Raw genomic sequence first — 22,140 nt, 5'->3', positions numbered from 1 at the left:
CAGTTGGTAGGATGACCCACCCTCTCCCCACCTTTCTCAGCACACTGTTAGCCAATATAAGCAAGTGTTGATTTCCAATGGGAAGACCTCATCTAATGGGAAGTAAGCTGATTTCCAATGGGAAGACCTCATCTAAGGTCAACATACCCCCTCAAATCTTGTCCTTCATAATGTTCTCCAAAAACTACTTCTCCAAGAGAGCTACAGGAACAGGGAGGTACAAACCCTGGGGGGTGTTTTAGGGAAATATGTATAAATTCATTCCCACACTAGAATCAAGGCACCCACTCGGACATTATGTAATATTTTTACCCTAAATTGCAGCTTCATAATCATTGTGACGCTTCACTGACCTGTAATAGGGAGAAGAGAACATAAATCTGTGGAAACTGCGCTATGTAACTTTGAAGGAGGATAGGAAACCACTCCCTCCCCATTGAATTCAGCACAATGCTGTAAAAATAAATTATACTCTACAAATATAGGGGGAGCCCAGGAGCAAAAAAACAAAAAAAAAAAAAAGAAATAAATAAAAAATAAAATGGAATTACTTTTATGTGTTAAAAGCATCTGAAAAGCATTTGAAAAGCAAAAGACCAGGAAATGATGAAGAGCGATAAGTAATATGCCAGTGTGTGCTGTAACCAGGGATTTTAGGTGCCTCATAATAACGCCAGTCATTTTCATTTAGCAAAACTGCTTAAAGCGCTCACTTTAATGTTGCTGTGGAATTGAAAAGAGATTAAAACATTCATTGGGTTGGAGAAGAAAGAGTGAGAGAGAGAGAGAGAGAGAGAGAGAGGAAGAAAAGAGGACTATGATAAACAGAAGATGCCTAATGATGATCCTCTCTCAGCAGTTGGTCAACAACTTGCTGTTCGTTCACTTTCTGTGTGACTAAAAAAAACCAAACAAACAAATAAAAAGAAAAGGAATAAGAGCCACATATGTGATCTCTGACTCTCCCCTCACACTCATTTGATGATGTGTCTCACTCTCAGCAGCACCGCCATTAAAATGATGGAAGAAAAAAAGCAGCATTTGTCTTTAATTTCGGTTTTACATCACACAGGTCAAGCCCAAGCCCGTGGCCTGTGCCCTCGGCCAGCGATTACTTTTGGACGTTTGAAGACATGTGACCAGAAGCCCCCCCTCGCCCTCATCTGCGCTTTACTGTTCATTAAGCTCTGAGCAGTGCTGCTATAAAGCCCCTGGGGTAGAATGAGTGATCACAACCACACAACTCCACCAAATGCCCTTGAACGGCCTCCGCATGCTGTGACCAAACAGTTCTGATAAACAGATTCTGAAATCATTTTCTTGGATTAGTTTTTCAGACTCTTGTGCCATGTGCCATGATTCAAATCAGCTAAATTGGGGTCAGGTAATTTGCAGCGGACTGGAACTTTCTTCTTGACCAATGTTTTGCCTGCATGTTAACAATATAAGTACATTATTACACTTCATGCAAATGAATGTACAATTTTATGCATAATTAAAAGTTGTTTGATGTCAGCTAATTAATGGAGGTGTTTCTAATAAAGTGTCCAGTGAGTGGTGGTATAAGGGGGGTGTTTCTAATAAAGTGTCCAGTGAGTGGTGGTATAAGGGGGTGTTTCTAATAAAGTGTCCAGTGAGTGGTGGTATAAGGGGGGTGTTTCTAATAAAGTGTCCAGTGAGTGGTAGTATAAGGGGGGTGTTTCTAATAAAGTGACCAGTGAGTGGTGGTATAAGTGGGGGGTGTTTCTAATAAAGTGGCCAGTGAGTGGTGGTATTAGGGGCGTGTTTCTAATAAAGTGTCCAATGAATGGTGGTATAAGTGGAAGGTGTTTCTAATAAAGTGTCCAGTGAGTGGTGGTATGAGGGGGGTGTTTCTAATAAAGTGTCCAATGAATGGTGGTATAAGTGGGAGGTGTTTCTAATAAAGTGGCCAGTGTGTGGTGGTATAAGGGGGGTGTTTCTAATAAAATGTCCAGTGAGTGGTAGTATAAGGGGGGTGTTTCTAATAAAGTGTCCAGTGAGTGGTAGTATAAGGGGGGTGTTTCTAATAAAGTGTCCAGTGAGTGGTGGTATGAGGGGGGTGTTTCTAATAAAGTGTCCAGTGAGTGGTGGTATGAGGGGGGTGTTTCTAATAAAGTGTCCAGTGAGTGGTGGTATAAGGGGGGTGTTTCTAATAAAGTGTCTAGTGAGTGGTGGTATAAGGGGGGTGTTTCTAATAAAGTGTCCAGTGAGTGGTGGTATAAGGGGAGTGTTTCTAATAAAGTGTCCAGTGAGTGGTGGTATAAGGGGGGTGTTTCTAATAAAGTGGCCAGTGAGTGGTAGTATAAGGGGGGTGTTTCTAATAAAGTGTCCAGTGAGTGGTGGTATAAGGGGGGTGTTTCTAATAAAGTGTCCAGTGAGTGGTGGTATAAGGGGGTGTTTCTAATAAAGTGTCCAGTGAGTGGTGGTATAAGGGGGGTGTTTCTAATAAAGTGTCCAGTGAGTGGTGGTATAAGGGGGTGTTTCTAATAAAGTGTCCAGTGAGTGGTGGTATAAGGGGGTGTTTCTAATAAAGTGGACAGTGAGTGGTGGTATAAGGGGGGTGTTTCTAATAAAGTGACCAGTGAGTGGTGGTATGAGGGGGGTGTTTCTAATAAAGTGTCCAATGAATGGTGGTATAAGTGGGAGGTGTTTCTAATAAAGTGTCCAGTGAGTGGTGGTATGAGGGGGGTGTTTCTAATAAAGTGTCCAATGAATGGTGGTATAAGTGGGAGGTGTTTCTAATAAAGTGGCCAGTGTGTGGTGGTATAAGGGGGGTGTTTCTAATAAAGTGACCAGTGAGTGGTGGTATAAGTGGAAGGTGTTTCTAATAAAGTGTCCAGTGAGTGGTGGTATGAGGGGGGTGTTTCTAATAAAGTGTCCAATGAATGGTGGTATAAGTGGGAGGTGTTTCTAATAAAGTGGCCAGTGTGTGGTGGTATAAGGGGGGTGTTTCTAATAAAATGTCCAGTGAGTGGTAGTATAAGGGGGGTGTTTCTAATAAAGTGTCCAGTGAGTGGTAGTATAAGGGGGGTGTTTCTAATAAAGTGTCCAGTGAGTGGTGGTATGAGGGGGGTGTTTCTAATAAAGTGTCCAGTGAGTGGTGGTATGAGGGGGGTGTTTCTAATAAAGTGTCCAGTGAGTGGTGGTATAAGGGGGGTGTTTCTAATAAAGTGTCCAGTGAGTGGTGGTATAAGGGGGGTGTTTCTAATAAAGTGTCCAGTGAGTGGTGGTATAAGGGGAGTGTTTCTAATAAAGTGTCCAGTGAGTGGTGGTATAAGGGGGGTGTTTCTAATAAAGTGGCCAGTGAGTGGTAGTATAAGGGGGGTGTTTCTAATAAAGTGTCCAGTGAGTGGTGGTATAAGGGGGGTGTTTCTAATAAAGTGTCCAGTGAGTGGTGGTATAAGGGGGTGTTTCTAATAAAGTGTCCAGTGAGTGGTGGTATAAGGGGGGTGTTTCTAATAAAGTGTCCAGTGAGCGGTGGTATAAGGGGGGTGTTTCTAATAAAGTGTCCAGTGAGTGGTAGTATAAGGGGGGTGTTTCTAATAAAGTGTCCAGTGAGTGGTGGTATAAGGGGGGTGTTTCTAATAAAGTGTCCAGTGAGTGGTGGTATAAGGGGGGTGTTTCTAATAAAGTGTCCAGTGAGTGGTGGTATAAGGGGGGTGTTTCTAATAAAGTGTCCAGTGAGTGGTGGTATAAGGGGAGTGTTTCTAATAAAGTGTCCAGTGAGTGGTAGTATAAGGGGGGTGTTTCTAATAAAGTGTCCAGTGAGTGGTGTTTATTATTTGAATTTATTATGTGAACGCTGATGAAGGCTCAGGGATAATCAGCAAAAGCTGTAAACTGTACAGTGCTGACACCCTGTAAAACTGGAACCAAAACTCAGGCCTATTTTGGCACCAGGCACCACAAAAATATTTGACATCATTCTTCAAACACTAGCTCTGGGTAGGGGTCTCCTCTTTACACCCTCTGCAGGCCTGTGTGCTCACTGTGTGTGACGGAGTCAGCGTGCATTAAAAAAAAACAGGTCAGCGCCAAAGGAGTGTGGAGAAAATAGGTTACAGCAGACTCTAAAATAAGGAGAGACAAGAAGTGAAGGAAGAAAGGCAGGAGAGAAGAGCAAAGGGGAAAAAGCAAACTGCTGAAAGCACTTACTAGCACATAGTGTGTGTGTGTGTGTGTGTGTGAGAGAGAGAGATATTATTGCTTCCAAAAGTATATGTGAGTTTTGGTTTTGACTATTTAAAATGGTGATTCTGAAGTGAGCGATCATGAATATAGAAAATTAATAATTCGTTTTTAGATTTATTTTTAAATAAACAATAAATAATCATTTTCATACTATGTAACAGTTACCTTAAAAGGACACAATGAGGTAGAATATTTGGATACATATTATAAATACACTTTATAACTAGCTCTTTAAAGCTCATTTGTACACATATGCTTTAGCATGCTCTACACTGCCCTCTGTTGGAGTTTAGATGGTTCTTAAATATGAGAATGTATAATATTCATTCGTTGTCTGTAACTGGAGGGGGCGTCAGTCCTTCACAGGGCGACACACACTCACACATTCACTCACACACTCACAAATATGGACACTTTTGAGTCGCCAATCCACCTACCAATGTGTGTCTTTTGGACCGTGGGAGGAAACCGGAGCACACCACCCTCCTCACAGATAGTCACCCGGAGGAAACCCACGCAGACACAGGGAGAACACACCAAACTCCTCACAGACAGTCACCCGGAGGAAACTCACGCAGACACAGAGAGAACACACCACACTCCTCACAGACAGTCACCTGGAGGAAACCCACGCAGACACAGAGAGAACACACCACACTCCTCACAGACAGTCAACCGGAGGAAACCCACGCAGACACAGGGAGAACACACCACACTCCTCACAGACACCAGGTCCCTGGACACCAGGCTGCACCACTCAGAATCTATATAGAAGATACATTTCTTGTCATAAATACTCAATACTTAATAAATGCTAATTTATTCTATATACTTTAATGACAATTAAAAAATGTAAACAAAATTCTGCTTTGCTGGAAAATTGTGAACTAGCAAAGTAATAAAAATTTGAATCTGAGAAGCAAAGGTTGAATAAGAAGCAAATTGAGCAGCGTTTTTAGCACCCGAGCTGCACACAGATTACATATTAATCGCATGTCTTTTTGAAAGTCAGTCCTTTGACTAACAGTCATGCAAAATACATGCTCACAGAAACAGGCAGGCATATACACACACACACACACACACACACACACACTAACACACAGTGAAACATTCTGCATTCACTTGCTTTACCTGCTTTATGAAAAGAAGGCTTTTATTAAAGTTGCAAGAGCAAATCTCTGCTGTGCAATATGTGTGTAAGCTTGCTTCATTTGTGTTTGTGTATGTGTGTGCATGTGTGAGTGTGTGTGTGAGAGAGAGAGAGAGAGTGAATGTGAGAGAGATTCATGTAAATCCAGTGGCCTTCATCGGCTCCTTCAGTGTAAATGATGTACAGTTCTTAGCATTAGCAGATTACTATAAGCTCTGTCTTATAGGCTCATGTGCGCTGGCTGCAGATTTACGCTACATCATAACCAGCAACGGCAGAAACTACCAGCTCCACACTCAAAATCTAAAGTCTTTTCAAGGTCTGTACATTTCCACTGTTTCAACAAAACTGCTTCTTACATAACTGAGTTTTTGCATACAGACATATTTCTTCTATCTTTGTTCATTTACTCATTTATTATTAATTCATTTTCTATAATTCTTTTATCCTGTTCAGTTATTGATTTGTAAGTCAAAAGGGACATTTTATTATATAAATGCTGTTTGATGATGAATTTGATGCATTAGAGGGAACGTAAGGCATTGAATACTGTCTGTACAAAAATGACAGGCAACTGTATAATTACAGGCTTTCTTCCCTCATTGTATTAATTGCAACAAATAAATAAAAACTATATAACTATATAAAAGTGTTTAAAAAATAATGTGTTAAATTATATTCACCAAGGAAGATTTATTCGGGGCTTTATTCATTTTTGAAGCATATCCTATTGTTTAGTTCAGTCCCTGTTTTATCTGCATCTAAAATGAATGTCAAATGTTTGTAAACATTTTTAGATCTTCATATTGTTCAGTTCTAGAACGAGAGCAATGGGAACTAGGTTCATAAACTAGCTGATATCACAAACAAATGAGGCTAATATTTTGACTCTATTAGCATGACTGTATAAACAGTAAAGTACATACGTATATTAAAGACTATTATTTAATGGGAGTGTCGACCCAGGATCAGACTATTTTCAGCCCACACTTATCTCTATTACACACTACACACTATTACAACACTACACACTACCAGAGACCTTATAAAGGAGGAGGAGACCATTTACTGGTTGTAAAATAAATGGGAAAGGCCTCTCAATAGCAAGAGACAAACGACTCAGTTAAATCCACAAGGATAAAAACACTGTTGTGTTATACAGACAGAGATATATCCAGAACATCCCTTAAGGACAGATAAAAGCTATTTTTCATGCATCATTTTATAAGAGATAGGAGCGTGATCTTTTAACAGTGGATATAACAGCCCAGGAGCAACACCACTGAGTGGACAGAACTTCCTATAAGGACTTTGAAGCTGCCCAGAACTAGCATGCTAACATTCAATGCTATTTTGATTCGTCTTAGTCATTCCAGCTCTGCTTCACCATACAGAACTCATTTATACCATACATACACAGAAAGCTTAAACTGACATATATTGGAGCACCATGAAGTATTTAAACTGACACTCGTAATGGCTTTACCCTACATTCTTCCACTAAGCACAACCTTATACGCAGTGAATGCAGAAGCTAAAAAAATGTGACTTGCAAAACGATGTTTCAGTCTGAACTGACCTAAAGACACAGCCATTAAAACCTGAGCGCGAAGTGTATTCAATATATTTGGCAACCAGTTTTTAACACTCCAATAAATAAATAAATATAAAAAAATGACATATAGCACCTTTAATGGAGCTATGATTCATAGTTCATAGTTCTCTTAAAAGTGTCATAATAACAAAAATATATATTACGTAAAGCACCTTTAAGAGAACTATGATTCATAGTCCTTAAGGTGCTACACACAAAACTAATATATATAGCAGCATTAATAGAACTATGAATTATGGAACACATGGAAAACCTGGATGTTTTGTCAGGAACAAAATTTGGGGAGAAAAATGTGCAATGCACAGCAGCATGCATTTTCATGTATGCAGATTCACGGCAAGGATAAGATGACTTTGAGGACGACCTTGAAGAAGCTGGTCCTCAATACTTGCTACTGTTCTCTAAAGGAGAACCTACCATCAAGCTAGTGGGAAAGAACATAGGCACACAGGACAACGGAAAAACCCAGAGGACAAAAAGGGGCCGTTACTGAGAAAAACACAGGGTGAAGAGGTTTCCTACTCTAAAATCTGATTTCTATGATAATAACCAGCTATAGGCTCCCATTTTCAATCGATAGGGGACTGTACATCTGTTTTTTGTATCAGTTTCTTAGGTGGTAATTCCATCAGCGCTGCAAGACCTTTGAATCTCAGTTGCTTAGGGATTGGAGTTAGCGTTAGCGATCAATAACCAGCAAAATCTAACATGAGAGGCACATCGAAGAAATTGGTAAACTAAAGTGAACGACAAGAAAGCCAGAAACTCATTTGAAAAAAAAAGAGGGAAAAATATTGCTGTTCTTCAGTTCTCATTTGTATGAAAGGGGGGGTTTCTATCACCAATGAATTATTAACTAATTCCTATTGACTAATAATTATAATTACTGACATTATTTGATAATCCTGTTCTTGTTAGAAGTGCACACAATAGCTTCAGGAAGCAGATAAGCGGCTATGCTAGAATGCTAAACAAGTTATGCTAGCAAAACATGCACTTCAAAACACACAGATCAACCATAACATTAAAATAACATTTTATACACTCCCATTTTACCCATTTTACCAGCTCCATTTACTGTATGTGTGCACTTTTTTTTATTTATGTAATTTCTATAATTACAGATTGTTGTCTCTCTGTTGCTCTGCATACCATTAACCCCCCTCTTAACCTTTCAGGATTGTCACGGGACCACCACAGAACAACTGTTATTTGGTGGGTCATTCTCAGCACTGCAGTGACACTGATGTGGCGCTGGTGTGTTAGTGTGTGTATAAGTGGATCAGATACAGCAGTGCTGCTTGAGTTTTTAAAAAGTGTCCACTCTATTAGACACACCTACCTGTTGGTCCACCTTAAGGACGTACAGTCTGAGACAGTAGTCCTCAGCTTCTTTTTACATTTCTGTTAAACCTTAAATGGTACAGCAGGTACAATCCACTGCTTGCACAAGCTATGCCATTTAAGGTGGAACAGCAAATTCATATCGAACGCTAATTTCAGCATTCAATGTGTCAAAGTGCAAACATTCTTTATTTGTTTTTACATAATTACATCAGGATGAATATAACTATGACCCTGAAATGGATTGAATGGATAAGGCAATGAGGATGATGATGATGATAATGATGATGGGGATAATGTAGAGTCGTCTATCAGAAACCCAGTTGCCCAAATCTAGTATAGCCTCCCCCGCAGAGCCTGTGTAAAATCTATTCCTGTCTTCTTTTCTAAGGCTGGCGGGCAGGCGCTTCCACCCCTCCGTCCTCCTCCATCCTCCTCCGTCATTCCCCACAGCACACAAAGCAGTGACAGAGCGCTCTATTACCTTTACTTTCTCTACCATCCATCCATCCTGCACTCAGCCAGGTTCATGGATAAAAAAAGATTCATTCTCCAAAAGCTTCACCCCCTCTCCCTACCCACCCCATATCCCTCCTTACTAAAAGCTCTGGCTTAAGCCAATTCTGGCAGCTCATTTAACTTTTATGCTTTCACACATTACACATTCCCTCTCTCTCTCTTTCTCTGGCTTTCCTGCCATCCCTACTCCCTTCATTCTTGCCTGCTGTCTAAGAACCAAGCATTCCCTCTATACTCTTGTCTGACATTCCTGCCATCACTACTCTCTTCATTTTTGCCTTCTGTCAAGAAATCAAGCTCTCTCTCTCTCTCTCTCTCTCTCTCTCTCTCATTTTCTCTCTCTCTCTCTCTTTCTCTCATGTATATCTAAAACATATAAAAGAACGTGCTTTCAACTATTTGAAGACATCTATTAACATTGCTCCACTCCTCCATGGTTGAGTTTTACTTCTTGGTTGCAATTTCTAATTCTCACCTATTGGAAAACACAGTCAGATATGTTGGGGTGTGGGCTCAGCAGCAGAAAGGCCATTGTTCCGAGAAAACCCAAAGCTTCTGTATTTGATTTCTTCATTTGTGTTCATTAATTTATGTCAGCAAGGGCTTCTTGGTGGCTCCAAATCCTTTCAGACCCATAGTTTTGGATTTAGTTAGATCTGAAGAGAGTGGAGTTTGATTTTCTCCTCTCTAATAAAGATGAATACAAGGACTTGCACGATGGTTAGGAGTCCTATTTTCTCTAATTTGTGTTCATACTTGTTTTTTACTTTGAACTTCCTCTTTATGCAAATGGACTATCTTATATATTATCAAATGCAGGCATGGGCGGCAAAGTGGTGCAACAGGTAGTGTCGCAGTAACACAGCTCCAGGGACCTGGAGGTTGTGGGTTTGAGTCCCGCTCCGGGTGACTGTCTGTGAGGAGTGTGGTGTGTTCTCTCAGTGTCTGTGTGGGTTTCCTCCGAGTGACTGTCTGTGAGGAGTGTGGTGTGTTCTCCCTGTGTTTGCGTGGGTTTCCTACAGGTGACTGTCTGTGAGGAGTGTGGTGTGTTCTCTCTGTGTCTGCGTGGGTTTCCTCCGGGTGACTGTCTGTGAGGAGTTTGGTGTGTTCTCCCTGTGTCTGCGTGGGTTTCCTCCGGGTGACTGTCTGTGAGGAGGGTGGTGTGCTCCGGTTTCCTCCCACGGTCCAAAAGACACACATTGGTAGATGGATTAGTGACTCAAAAGTCTCCATAGATGTGAGTGCGTGAGTGAATGTATGAGTGTTTGTCACCCTGTGAAGGACTGGCGCCCCCTCCAGGGTGTGTTCCTGCCTTGCGCCCAGTGACTCCGGGTAGGGACCCACCGCGACCCTGAATTGGATAAGCGGTTACTGACAATGAACGAATGAAATACAGACTTAAAATTGAGTACATTGTAATTAATGGAATATACATAGATGAAGTTTTTAAAGCATTATGTGTCACTGCTGGACTGAGAACCCACTGTATCCTCTGATGAAGGATTTGAGGACGACCAACACAAACTGTGCAGCAACAAAAGGGATACTGTCTCTGACATCTATAAGGTGGACTAAACAAGTTAACAGTGTCTAATAGAGTGGACAGTGCATGCACACATTTATTCATAAACCTCCAGCAACACTGCTTTTGCCTGTTCCAGTAGCAGTAACACACCACTACCATGTCAGTGTCACTGTAGTGAGGATGATGATCCACCAGTCAAATCATACCTGCTCTGTGGGGGTTCTGACCATTGAAGAACAGAGTGAAATAGAGCAAACAAAGTATGATGAGCATCAGCTGAACGACTCTCCACAGATGACCTTCTAATACAGTACGGATCAGTATCTTATAGACAACCACTGCACGTTATTTTAGGTCCATCCAAGCATACCACAGATTCCTTGTGCTTTGCATTCGGTCAAAGGGCACAGAGTACTGCTGACAACTACACAAACAAATCTAGAACAGGCCTCTGCAATAGGAAATGATTGGAAGTCACAGGCCACTGATCTGCCATAGTGCTGACCTTATGCATGACAAGCTTTTCAACCCATATTTGAATAACCTGTAATTATACAGTGCTGCTGCAATCATGTTTATTAGTGTCTTGAGTTGAAAGTCACTGCCTTTTTTTGCAGTGATGATTTATTTCTTGTGGCCACTTCCGTGCAATTATTGTTTTTGTTGACGTTTGTTGTCTCATTCAGGGTGGCATCTGGCACGGATGAATGCTTTTCATAACTTGTTATCCACCACAGTGAGGGAGATAAAATACCTGCTGTTGTTTTTTAATATAGCTGTAATATTTTAAAGCATTTTGAGTCTTGGTTATTATCGTAAGGGCACATTTTATTGTATTTGGTTTGAGCTATTTTGAGTAGAACACATTAGGACTGGGACATGCAGTTATCAGTTTACACTGTAGCATTGTGTGAGGCTAGGAGAGCTCTAGATTGTGAAATGAAATTGGCTGGAAAGCTAAAGTTTCCTCCAACATGTAACTTTGCACTAGGGCTCAACACACTTGGAGGAGGACACCAAGGGTCATCCTATCCACCCAGTGACACGGAGATAGAGTGGGCAGTTCTTCTCTCTTTAACTCCTGACCAAAGATGGACTTCAGCCAGAATGTGGAATGCATCCAGCGATTTTCAGTTGACTGAAACATGCATGGAAATATTCATACTCTCCCGTTCCCAATTATATTTTGGTTTGTTTGGCCTGCAATATTTCTCACTGTTTTGTATCTCACTAACATCTTGTATAAGAATTTACAATGACCTGTGCTGTGTTGTTTGTTTGTAGCCATTCCTTGTATGAAAACAAATGTGCTTCCTGTGAAGTGAAGGACAGAGGCATGTGGAATAGTGTTGGAGCTTGTGTGGGTGGCAGACGGGCTGTAAACAGTTCCATCTGTTTGCAGGTGGAATGGGAAGGGACTGCGGTGGTGTCCAGACGAGGGGGAGGCGGCACAGGCATGGACCGGAGAGGAAGCAGGTGTGCTGGCCTGGAACGGGCCCAGTGGCCCCAGGGTTTAGAGGAACAGGGTGCCCCTGATAAAGCACAGGGGCGTGCCCCCTAGAGGCTGATTTGGGTCAAAAGAGTATGTAGCAATAACACAGTCATGCTTCACAGACACTACCTGGGTCAAAAGGTCACTGTCGGTCCAGCTGATTGGAGCTCAGCGGTAATGTGCTGGGAGATGAAATATCACCAGTGTTGAATTGTGGAATAGAGATTTATCCAGGGTTTTGTACTGAAGCTGAGAAGGGAATGCTAAAAAATAAATAAACCTATACCACACCTAGTACCACTGTGCACTTTTATTAATGATTATGGATAACAGCTTGTCCTACAGAGTGGGAAACCACATAATCAAGTTTATTAGACTGAAAAACATTATTAATTGGATCCAGAAATTAGTGTGAAGCCACTGATTTCACTGAGCAAATCCCATTCATTTTAATTACATTTGCAGTGACAAGCAAATTTGTGTCACGGACATTAGGAGCAATTATTTTTTGAGCGTGAAACTTTACTTTTTGATGTGTGAATTGAGATCTTTGACCAATAGCACTGCTGCTTTGGCTGGTGTCTCGAAAGGGTGGTGATTTGTACAAAATGGAGGAAGCAGAGGAAGTGCTATATGTAGCCATGTGTAAGCACCAACATTTATATAAAATGGTACATAAACATGAGGTAGTGTCACGCCCTCGCCCTGTCATGTCTGTTTTCCCGGCCATGTGCTCTCTCAGCACATGGCTCTGTTTGTTGTTACCATAGTCCCGCCTTTGTTCCGCCTCCTCGTCTGTGTCTCGTTTGTTACCCTGCCCTCTCATTATCTATTCCAGGTGTATCTTGTCTGTGTCTTGTATTTAAGTTCCCTTGTGTCTCTCCTGTTTGTCGGACATTTCTCCTTTGTACTGTTTCGGTATATGTTATCATTCATTCATTCATTCATTCATTCATTCATTCATTCATTCATGTATGTATGTATGTATGTATGTATGTATGTATGTATGTATGTATGTATGTATGTATGTATGTATGTATGTATGTATGTATGTATGTATGTATGTATGTATGTATGTATGTATGTATGTATGTATGTATGTATGTATGTATGTATGTATGTATGTATGTATGTATGTATGTATGTATGTATGTATGTGAGTTTATTCGTTATTGTTTTCCACGTTGTCGTTTCATTTCCTCTGTCGTTGCTTCGTTCTTTAGTCTGTCTTTCCCGTTTGCCCTGTTTAGCTCCCCGTGTCTAATTTATCCTGCTTGGTTCCCTGTTTGTTTTCCTTCTGTAAAAGTCTCTTTGTTTTGTTATTTTTTCGTTTTAGCGAGTGTGTCCGCATCCGTCAGTCCGCCCTCCGCGAGTCCATGACAGAATGTCCGACCGTAGTAAGGACGCAGCTGACAGACAATCCTTTTGCGAGGTGTGCTATTCGCCGGACGCTTTCCAGACAGGTCCCAAAGATCCTGTGGGGTGTGTTTTAAAGGCGGCTTCGGAATGGAGTAGCCGGCTCCAGCTCATGTCCGGCGTGGTCCCTTATCCCCTTCAAGAGGAGTCGACTCATGTATCGAGTGATTACTCCAGCGTGAATCGAACGGGTCTTGTCTCCCGTTGGTTCGTTGCCTTGTTTTCCGTGCCCTCTCCTGTGCCAGCTCCTGGGGGGTTTAGGTGTACGCGCCCCGGGAGTTGCGCGTTCAGGGAGGGTGGCATCAGTCTACGCCCAGGTAGACTGGTATTCCATCTGTTCTGAACTGAGATGCTATATATTTAGCTGTTTTTTGTTTAAAAAAAAACTAATTTATATATTTTAGTGTTTGTTGTTGGTGAATTAGTGGCAATGTTTGCTACACACACTAAAATGGACACCTTGGCCCTGACTGTTTCACAGAGCAACGCAATGCAAATGTCTAGATCAGCATTCCTCAAGTTTCCTCGATCACAGCACCCTTTAAAAGTATGCAAAATGTGAAGTTAAACCAATCAACCAACCAACCAAAATAATAATGATAAATAAAACACTCCCTGCATCTGTCTGACAGCCAGAGCGCGCGCGCACACACACACACACACACTGATCAAAGTACACCCCCAGTGTAAATTTCCTGTTGTGAGTAGTTGCATTATTGGCTTATGCAACTTTTGCCAAGTCTAATAATGAACACTAATATTAAGTAGATAATACATTTTTTTACCAAAGCTATAATCTCACATTCATTCCCTCTTACTGAGCATTTTCAAACAGCTGTGAAGAACAGTTTGGTGTATGGGGCATTGATGATACTGAGGCAGTCATCTTGAACCAAAATCGCTAAGGACTTATTACAGAAGATTTGGAGTGCACTTGGCCTTGTCCAAAAATGGCATCCTGCTATTGCCCCCCTGCCCTAACGCCATAGCAACCACGACATGTCTCCCAGCAACAGCTGCCACTACAGCATCCCCCTTGGCCAACTTGGGGCTTGGATGCACAAAGGGATCTTCTGCTGTGAAATTTGGGTTGAATGGAGTAATTAGTGTTTTTGTTGGCTTTTACCAATGTGCCCTTTTTGTTGATAAGCAACCACAGAGGCTCAGTAAAAAGGATTATGATAAATGTATTGTTTAATACAATGTAGTGCAGACGTCACCAAGGGAATAGGACTAATCAGTAATTAATGCAAATGGCAATTAACTAGAAGCCAACTCTGCTGCAGAGCGACCTCTCTCTTTTGAGGCTAATGCTTCTGTACATGGTCAAAACATGGTCATAAGTTAAGCATAGTAAGCTCAACTAAATTCCAAAAGGGAATACCCACATTTTCACAGGTTATCTCATTTTACACTGATTCATTCTCTTCTATAAATAGATTCATTCATTTTCTGTAACCGCTTCACTATGTTCAGGGTTGTGGTGGGTCTGGAGTCTACTGAGAATCATTGGGCGTAAGGTAAGACCACATATTGGACAGAGCACTTGTCCACAGCTAGCACCAGACACTCAAATGCCCAGAGGAAACCAATGCAGACACGGGGGAGACCACACCATACTCCTCACAGATAGTGACCCGAGGTGGGGATTGAACTCACAATCCCAGTACCCTGTGCGATAGCAGCACTACCTGTAGTGCCACCATGTCACCTAAAAAATGTAGTTTTATAAACAATCAATATTTGATGCAGTCTATGGCTGTTTATTGATTACGTATTGGGTATATTCATGACTAATACAATTAATTCATATTGTGGCAATAAATATATGGTCATTTACTTATGATACCTGGCAAAAAAAAATAATTATTTAAAAATGTGGTGAATGGCAGTTGTATACCATTATTTAACATTGAGAAAGCTTCTTCATAGCACTGGAATCTCACTCACATGCCTTTTAAATCTTCATTGCTCACTAGCAGCTCCACAAAGCTCAACACTGGATTTTAAATAACAAGAGGATACTTGGCCATTAGGAGAACTTGCTATTTAATATAACAATTGCTTTTATATTATGGTTCTGGGGCATTCTGGTATTTTAGCCTTCTGTGTAGTTTAACTGTTTGATGCCTGAATCTGTTTTTACCTACTTGTGATTGAGCTAAAACCTGAAAGCAGTGCCAAAAATTGGACCTTCTAAATGTACTGTAAATTTAGTCAACAAACCAACAGAAGGCAATATGAGGCTGGGTACATACCTGATGTATGTTGCAATAACAAACCAATTGTTCACTAAGAAGAGTCTATACCCTAACCTTTGTTTGCCAAAATGTGCTAATTAGACTATAAAAGCTCATGGTCTGCCAAAAAAAAAATCTTAATATTGCACCCTTATGCCGTAACATACATGACACAAAGCTTCCCAGTGATTCCTCCCAATATTAACTTTCAATATCTATATCTGACGGCCAGCTGTGTGTTGCCTCTAGTGATTTAGGACATTGATTAGCGTTTGTACACTTCATCACATGACTTCAAGTCATGCAGCTGTTCTGCCCATCAGCCCCCCACTTAAACAAAATTGCTGCAGCAAATGAAATGTAAGCCAGTTTTTCAGAAAGAACATCTGCTAAATGACTGGATACAGAGCAAAGATGAGTGTGCCCAGACTGGAGAGTTCACAAACATTTTATACAACAAAAAAGACAAACTTGATCAGCCAGTTAAGTCAGTTTTGCTGAGCATATGTCAGCAAACTGCTAAAGTCTTGGCTAGCATATAAGCTAAAGACTTTTACAGATATTTGCCTATTGTTGACAATTCGCTTCTGGGATTTGACCAAAAAAATAGAAATAAAATTCAGTTCGTTTTTTTTATCTACCCAGCTTTCTTCTCAATTTTAGTCATTCCATTAGCTAGCTAGCTAGCTCTTACACAATCACAAAAAGATCGAGACTAGCAGGTTTCATTCAAGATGTGTGAAGCCAGACACCACCACTTCTTTTTATATTGTTGCTAACACAATGACCCTTTAGTTTAATACACTTGAAGGAGAACACTAACTACTAAATTCTATCATGCTAGCGAACAAATGTAGCATTTGTAAGCAATGGGCTAAGACATGGCTTAGAGGGAGAGACCTCCTACTCTAGAATGATGACAATTATGCTTTTGTTATGATAGAGCAAATTAAGAGTCAGTTGAATGCTGCCATTTGAATTTCACACATTCATGGAAAAAAAGTCAAAGGTATTCAACATAATTTGAAATATTATTATATTGATTTTTCCTCTTGTGTTGGATGTTGACTTAGCTTTGAGTGTTTACGTGTAATTAGTAATGCATAACCAGTAATTAGCTTTGAGTATTCATGAGTACAACAGTGTACTGACCCCTCCCAGGTTGACCTCATTCTTGCCCCCACGGGAGAACTGGCTGGTGATGTGGCAGAGTACGGTGCGTCCTCTCCGTCGAGCCTCTGTGAGACGAGAACTCCCACTCTTTCTGCTCAGTCTCTTCTCATCTGCATACAACAAAAGAAAGCAGTTATCTGTCTTATAAGAAAAATCCAGGTGTGTTGCCATGTGCTTTTTTCATCTTCCATTTTTAGCCTTTTTTTGGCACAGCAAAAATCCAAATTAACTCTTCCATTGCTGCCTGAACACCTAGTGTCAGATTTCATAATATTTATTTTGGCAAAAATTAACAGCTAAACATTTGGCTCAAATAACGAATCATGAATATATTTATTCAGCTCATTTACTGTGGATATCTCCATGACAACAAAGGGCTTTTCCCATTTGCTGTTTTAACAGTGGCTCTTTTTATTAAAAGGTGGGACTGTTTCCTAATGTGTGTTCTTGGGTGTTCTTATGTTCTTGTCTTTCTTGACATCATCTTCCATGTTACGTTTCAATATTCAGCAACACAAAGCCAAGAATGGATGCACCTGGATCCCCTAGTTCTCATTCCACCCCAAAGAACAAGAAAGCACCGGTTACGTCACTTGGCTGAAAGAATAACCTGAATATCCCATCATACATTGCAACTTCACAAATTTTCTCTTGCAAGGCCAAGAACATTCTTCTGTAGTCCATACTATGTGTTTTTGGTGCTGAGAAATATTTTGTCATAATCATACATCACTTTACTATTTTGGGTTACCAAAACAAAGACTCTAGATTTAGTTTATTTTGACTTTATGTATAATAGTTTGAACCAGAACAAAGAAGATTTTCTTGGTGTAAATCAGTTTGTATTTCACAGATCATACGTTAATTATGAAGTTGCTTATGTTCAGAAGTTCATTTGCATGGAAGTAGCTAAATTGGCCACCCCCACTGATGCAAATTGTGGCAATTACCATCACCATTTTAGTAAATCTGCCCCCTATAGGGCTGCACTAATGCATACAGTGTTGTATTAATAGCAACAGTGTTGAATGAATGCCTTCATTTCACTGAAAACATAGCCAACTTCATTGCAATGTGCACACTCCAAAACAAATCCAGTTCACCCTATATTGTCAACAAAGCCCTAGAGATCAGGTTGTGTAGAGGTTCCAGATGACCGTACCATCTCTCAAACTGCTGTGTTGACCCTTCCCGTGTGTGTCTGTGATGTCTTTGAAGGAGAACAGGAAAAGCACCATCTCTCCTTTCTCATTCTTAATAGGGACGATGTCTAAAAGACACCAGAATGAGGTTCCTGCAACACAACACAGAGAAAAAGGGGCATCATAAAACAAATGTAATAACAATTATTTTTGGTGAAATTAAAAACATATCCCTGTAATTAAGTTTTTAATTCACTTAATTAGTTGTTATTTATTTATTTATTTATTTTGAGTATTTGTCAAAGATTTGGTTCCTGAAGCACCAACCTAAAACTGGCAAAAATTATTATCATTCATTCATTCATTATCTGTAACCCTTATCCAGTTCAGGGTTGCGGTGGGTCCAGAGCCTACCTGGAATCATTGGGCGCAAGGTGGGAACACACCCTGGAGTGGGCGCCAGTCCTTCACAGGGCCACACTCACACACACACACACATTCACTCACACACTCACACCTACGGACACTTTTGAGTCGTCAATCCACCTACCAACGTGAGCACCTGGAGGAAACCCACGCAGACACATGGAGAACACACCACACTCCTCACAGACAGTCACCCGGAGGAAACCCACGCAGACACAGGGAGAACACACCACACTCCTCACAGACAGTCACCCGGAGGAAACCCACGCAGACACATGGAGAACACACCACACTCCTCACAGACAGTCACCCAGAGCGGGAATCAAACCCACAACCTCCAGGTCCCTGTAGCTGTGTGACTGCAACACTACCTGCTGCACCACTGTGCCGCCTATTATTATTATTATTGTTATTGTTGTAATTATTATTATTAATACTAATAATATTATTATTATTAGTGAAATCTAGTCAGACATGAATGACAACCTATGATATATAAATTCTTTTTTTTTAATGGAACTTTGTATTTTTATGTTAATTTACCAGAAGCTATTATTCCTGATACTGTCACGTTTAATAATGATACACTATGACAGTTTTTTACCATTTTATGTGACTACAACACAAATAGGAGTGAGACCATGTCGGCAGTGGAGGTGTTCATGAGCTAATCTTGGTCTCTGAGGCATTTCCCTTGGTGCTGTGTGTTGTTGGCTGTGGGGCTTTGGTTGGTGGCTGGGGATTTCTGCCAGAACCCTGTGTACTCCCTACTCACTATATACTCACTATTGCAGTTACAGACACCACTTGAAACTCACAGACGATGTTGGCATTGTATGTTTGTGTCCATAAACAAAAAAGCACAATGAACTTGCTAATTCTATTTGTAAACCTAGCATTAGCATCAAGATCCTGCTCATGCTAGCGCTAAAGACTAGCTTAGTGCTAATATCCCATGTGTACGTCATGCTAACATTTCCCATACTTTCTTGTTTTGTAATCCAAAACATTGATACCCCTTATAACGTGAAAATTTGTTACTCTAACCTTTATACAAACAGCCAAACATGAACAGTGTCACCATGCTCAGTTGCAAGCCCCAGCAACGTGTTCTCTGCAAAGTGTTGGACAAAACCATCCATAACTTTTGGGATGAGTTGGAGTGGTGTTTGTGATTCCAAACTTTTAATTATTTTGATGATTTTAATTATTCAATGTCAGTACCTAACCTCAGTAATAGTCTTTTGGCTGTAGGCTAACGAATCCTCACAGAAATGTTCCAACATATTCCAAATACTCCTATCAGGGACTGAAATAAAGCAGTAATAAAAAGTGGTTTTGAAAATGTGTGTTCAGTATTTTGACCCCAGATCCTGATAATACAATCCATGAGCATTATTCTTTCCTTACTTCTATAAACCCCTTGCATTTTAGATGCTCACTTTATACTTGCATTTATGCAGATTTATAAACTGTAATAAAAATTTGAGAAAAAATAGTGGGATTTGTTCATTTATTCATGTCGGCTAGGGTTTTCCATTGTTTCAAATGCAGAATGTTCTTTTATCATGGGGAAAGTCCTAATTAGCAGCAAATCTGGGGTACTCTTGTGCTAGTTTCAGCTTCTACTGTACATAAACACAGACAACGTCATCTGCGTAATGTCAGTTTGCCACAGGCAAGGTCAGAAAGATGAAACGTGTCCCATATTCATTACAATGTCTACTGTGCACAGTGGGTATTCTCATAAGGTTTATATGTAGTCTTGAGTGTAGTATGTAAGAAGTAAAGGTTTCACAATGGTTTCAGCTTTACTTTGGCTGCACCCACTCATACTGGCTTCACTTTTCACACCCACCGCTAGTTTCTTCATTCAGCTTCTATCATGAGCGTACAATACAGTGCAAAGGTCACAGAGCACATTTCATTTGGATCATACTCAGTTATACAGCCATAGAGCATAATTTACTTATTTCTGGTGTATGTTTACAATAGTGGAGTAGGAAACATTATTGATTAATTATTTTCTGTAAAGCCCTGCTCACACACAAATCTAATTACATTGTAGTCCTTGAATGAACGTGTTATGTTCCATAGAGTGGTTTCCCCATATGGGGCTGCCATGTTTAAAATCTGATGCCTCCTGTCCACTAGATGTCAGAATAATGGCAATGTTTCACCATGTGGTAAAGTAAAGAAAAAAAGGATTGCTCTTTAATGCAGTATAAAGTAATATAGTTTACAGAGGGAAAAAAACAATGAAGGATAACGTTTACCATTTTTTTTATAGAACTGGACCTCGGTCTGATACTCCTCTTTGCCCTCCAGTGCTTTCTCCATGCCCTGAGCCACGTGTTCACTGGTGCCAGGACCGTAGAGAAAGTGGCAGCTGCAGTTTTTCTGCATCACCTCTGTCCTCACGAAGCCTGTGAGCTCACAGAAGCCATCGGAGCAGTAGACGATGGGGTAACCTCGGTGACCCTGGGCGTTCCCCAACAAGAAATTGCTGTCTGTATGGAAAGACAGAGAGAGAGAGAGAGAGAGAGAGAGAGAGAGAGAGAGAGAGAGAGAGAGATGGTCACGAATAGGACCCTGCCATATCTGGACCTTTAACTGAAAAACTATTGAGAGCTGTTTAGTTTTGAGCAGAGTGTTTGTTTTAAGTGGTGTGACTCTTCTAGTCATTACAGTTCAGTTTTAGTGCTCCAGGAAACTCACAGACTAATCACATGTGTTTCTACGTATTACACGTGAAGCTGCTCAGCCAATGAAATCTGTGCATTATGATGAGTGTTGTGACTCTAATGAGTAACACACACAGGGCAGGGCTCCAAACACCACTGTCCTGGGGCCAATAAAGATAGCCCAAGGGATCTGATAAAAGCTCTTTTGGGACACTTTCGGGACGACAGTGTTGTGTGAGGTAAAACCCGAAACATTACAAATAAAGGAATTTTATAAATACTGGTTGAAAATCTCATAATTCTGAACATGGATTCTGTTTACTGATCAATTTCTGTTCTTCAGCATAAAGAGCCAATCAGCTTGCTGTTAACGAGTAAAGTCCCGTCCTCCAGCAATAAGAGCCAATCAGATTGCTGGTTATTGAACTTCAGTAAGGTCAACAGCAAGGGCAAATGTCATTAGGGACTTTATTTAAAATATGCATTTTGTTTTTTTCAAAATCATCGTTTTATTTGATAATTTACTTGAAATGAGAAGAGGACATTTTATTTTGAGTATTTGTTATTTATAATCTTTCATAAATCTGTGATGAAATATGTTGAAATGTAATTGAAAGTGGAAATGATTTGACATTCATTTGTTTATACATAAAATGTGGCTATAACTACGAGGCTACTTCGGTGAACAGGACATGGCACTGATCATAAGCAGGTTATACATTATGTTCTGGACCTTGGCTTGAGAAAATGTTCTCTAATTGGACCTTAATGAATTTTCATAAATTCTCCCTGCACTACACCATAGAAAATTCTTAAAGTTGAATCAGTTCACTGAAAGATTCAGTGAAAAAAATGAATCATTCAGAAATGACTCTTCCCTATTAATAGCCCACATTTTGGTTTCTGCCAGCGTTTAAACATTAGCATGCCCAGCCTGCTTTTATTTACAGAATTAAGCCACGTCCACGTCCATCTGAGCTGCCATTCTGTCACAGATAATTAGCTCCTGTCATTCTGAAATATAACGAAGCCAAATAAACTGTAATGTGTTTTTGAGAGTCAGAGGCTTTGAGTGTGTGTTTGTATGCAGGAGGTGGCTTTGTGGAGGAAAGAGAGCTGTAACCCACAGACTCAGACAATAAAGCTATTACTATTCCAACAAGTACGCTCTCTCTCTCTCTTTCTCTCTCTCTCTCTCT

General features: G+C 40.5%; 1 protein-coding gene across 1 annotated transcript in view; it reads right to left on the bottom strand.

Annotated features, from left to right (window-relative positions):
- Window positions 1–22,140, bottom strand: part of kcnh4b (potassium voltage-gated channel, subfamily H (eag-related), member 4b) — a 67,828-nt gene that overhangs the window by 20,630 nt on the left and 25,058 nt on the right. Inside the window, exons 2-4 of the mRNA XM_066664337.1 lie at window positions 20,534–20,767; window positions 17,852–17,983; window positions 16,669–16,799 (exon numbers count right to left, since the gene is read on the bottom strand). Of these exons, the coding sequence (XP_066520434.1) occupies window positions 16,669–16,799; window positions 17,852–17,983; window positions 20,534–20,767 (497 nt within the window). The remainder of the gene's footprint in view (window positions 1–16,668; window positions 16,800–17,851; window positions 17,984–20,533; window positions 20,768–22,140) is intronic.

Source organism: Hoplias malabaricus, chromosome 3 (genome assembly GCF_029633855.1).
Source record: "Hoplias malabaricus isolate fHopMal1 chromosome 3, fHopMal1.hap1, whole genome shotgun sequence".
NCBI classification, from domain to species: Eukaryota; Metazoa; Chordata; class Actinopteri; order Characiformes; family Erythrinidae; genus Hoplias; species Hoplias malabaricus.
Note: the sequence above shows the minus strand (reverse complement) of the source record. Positions and strands in the feature narration are given on the sequence as shown.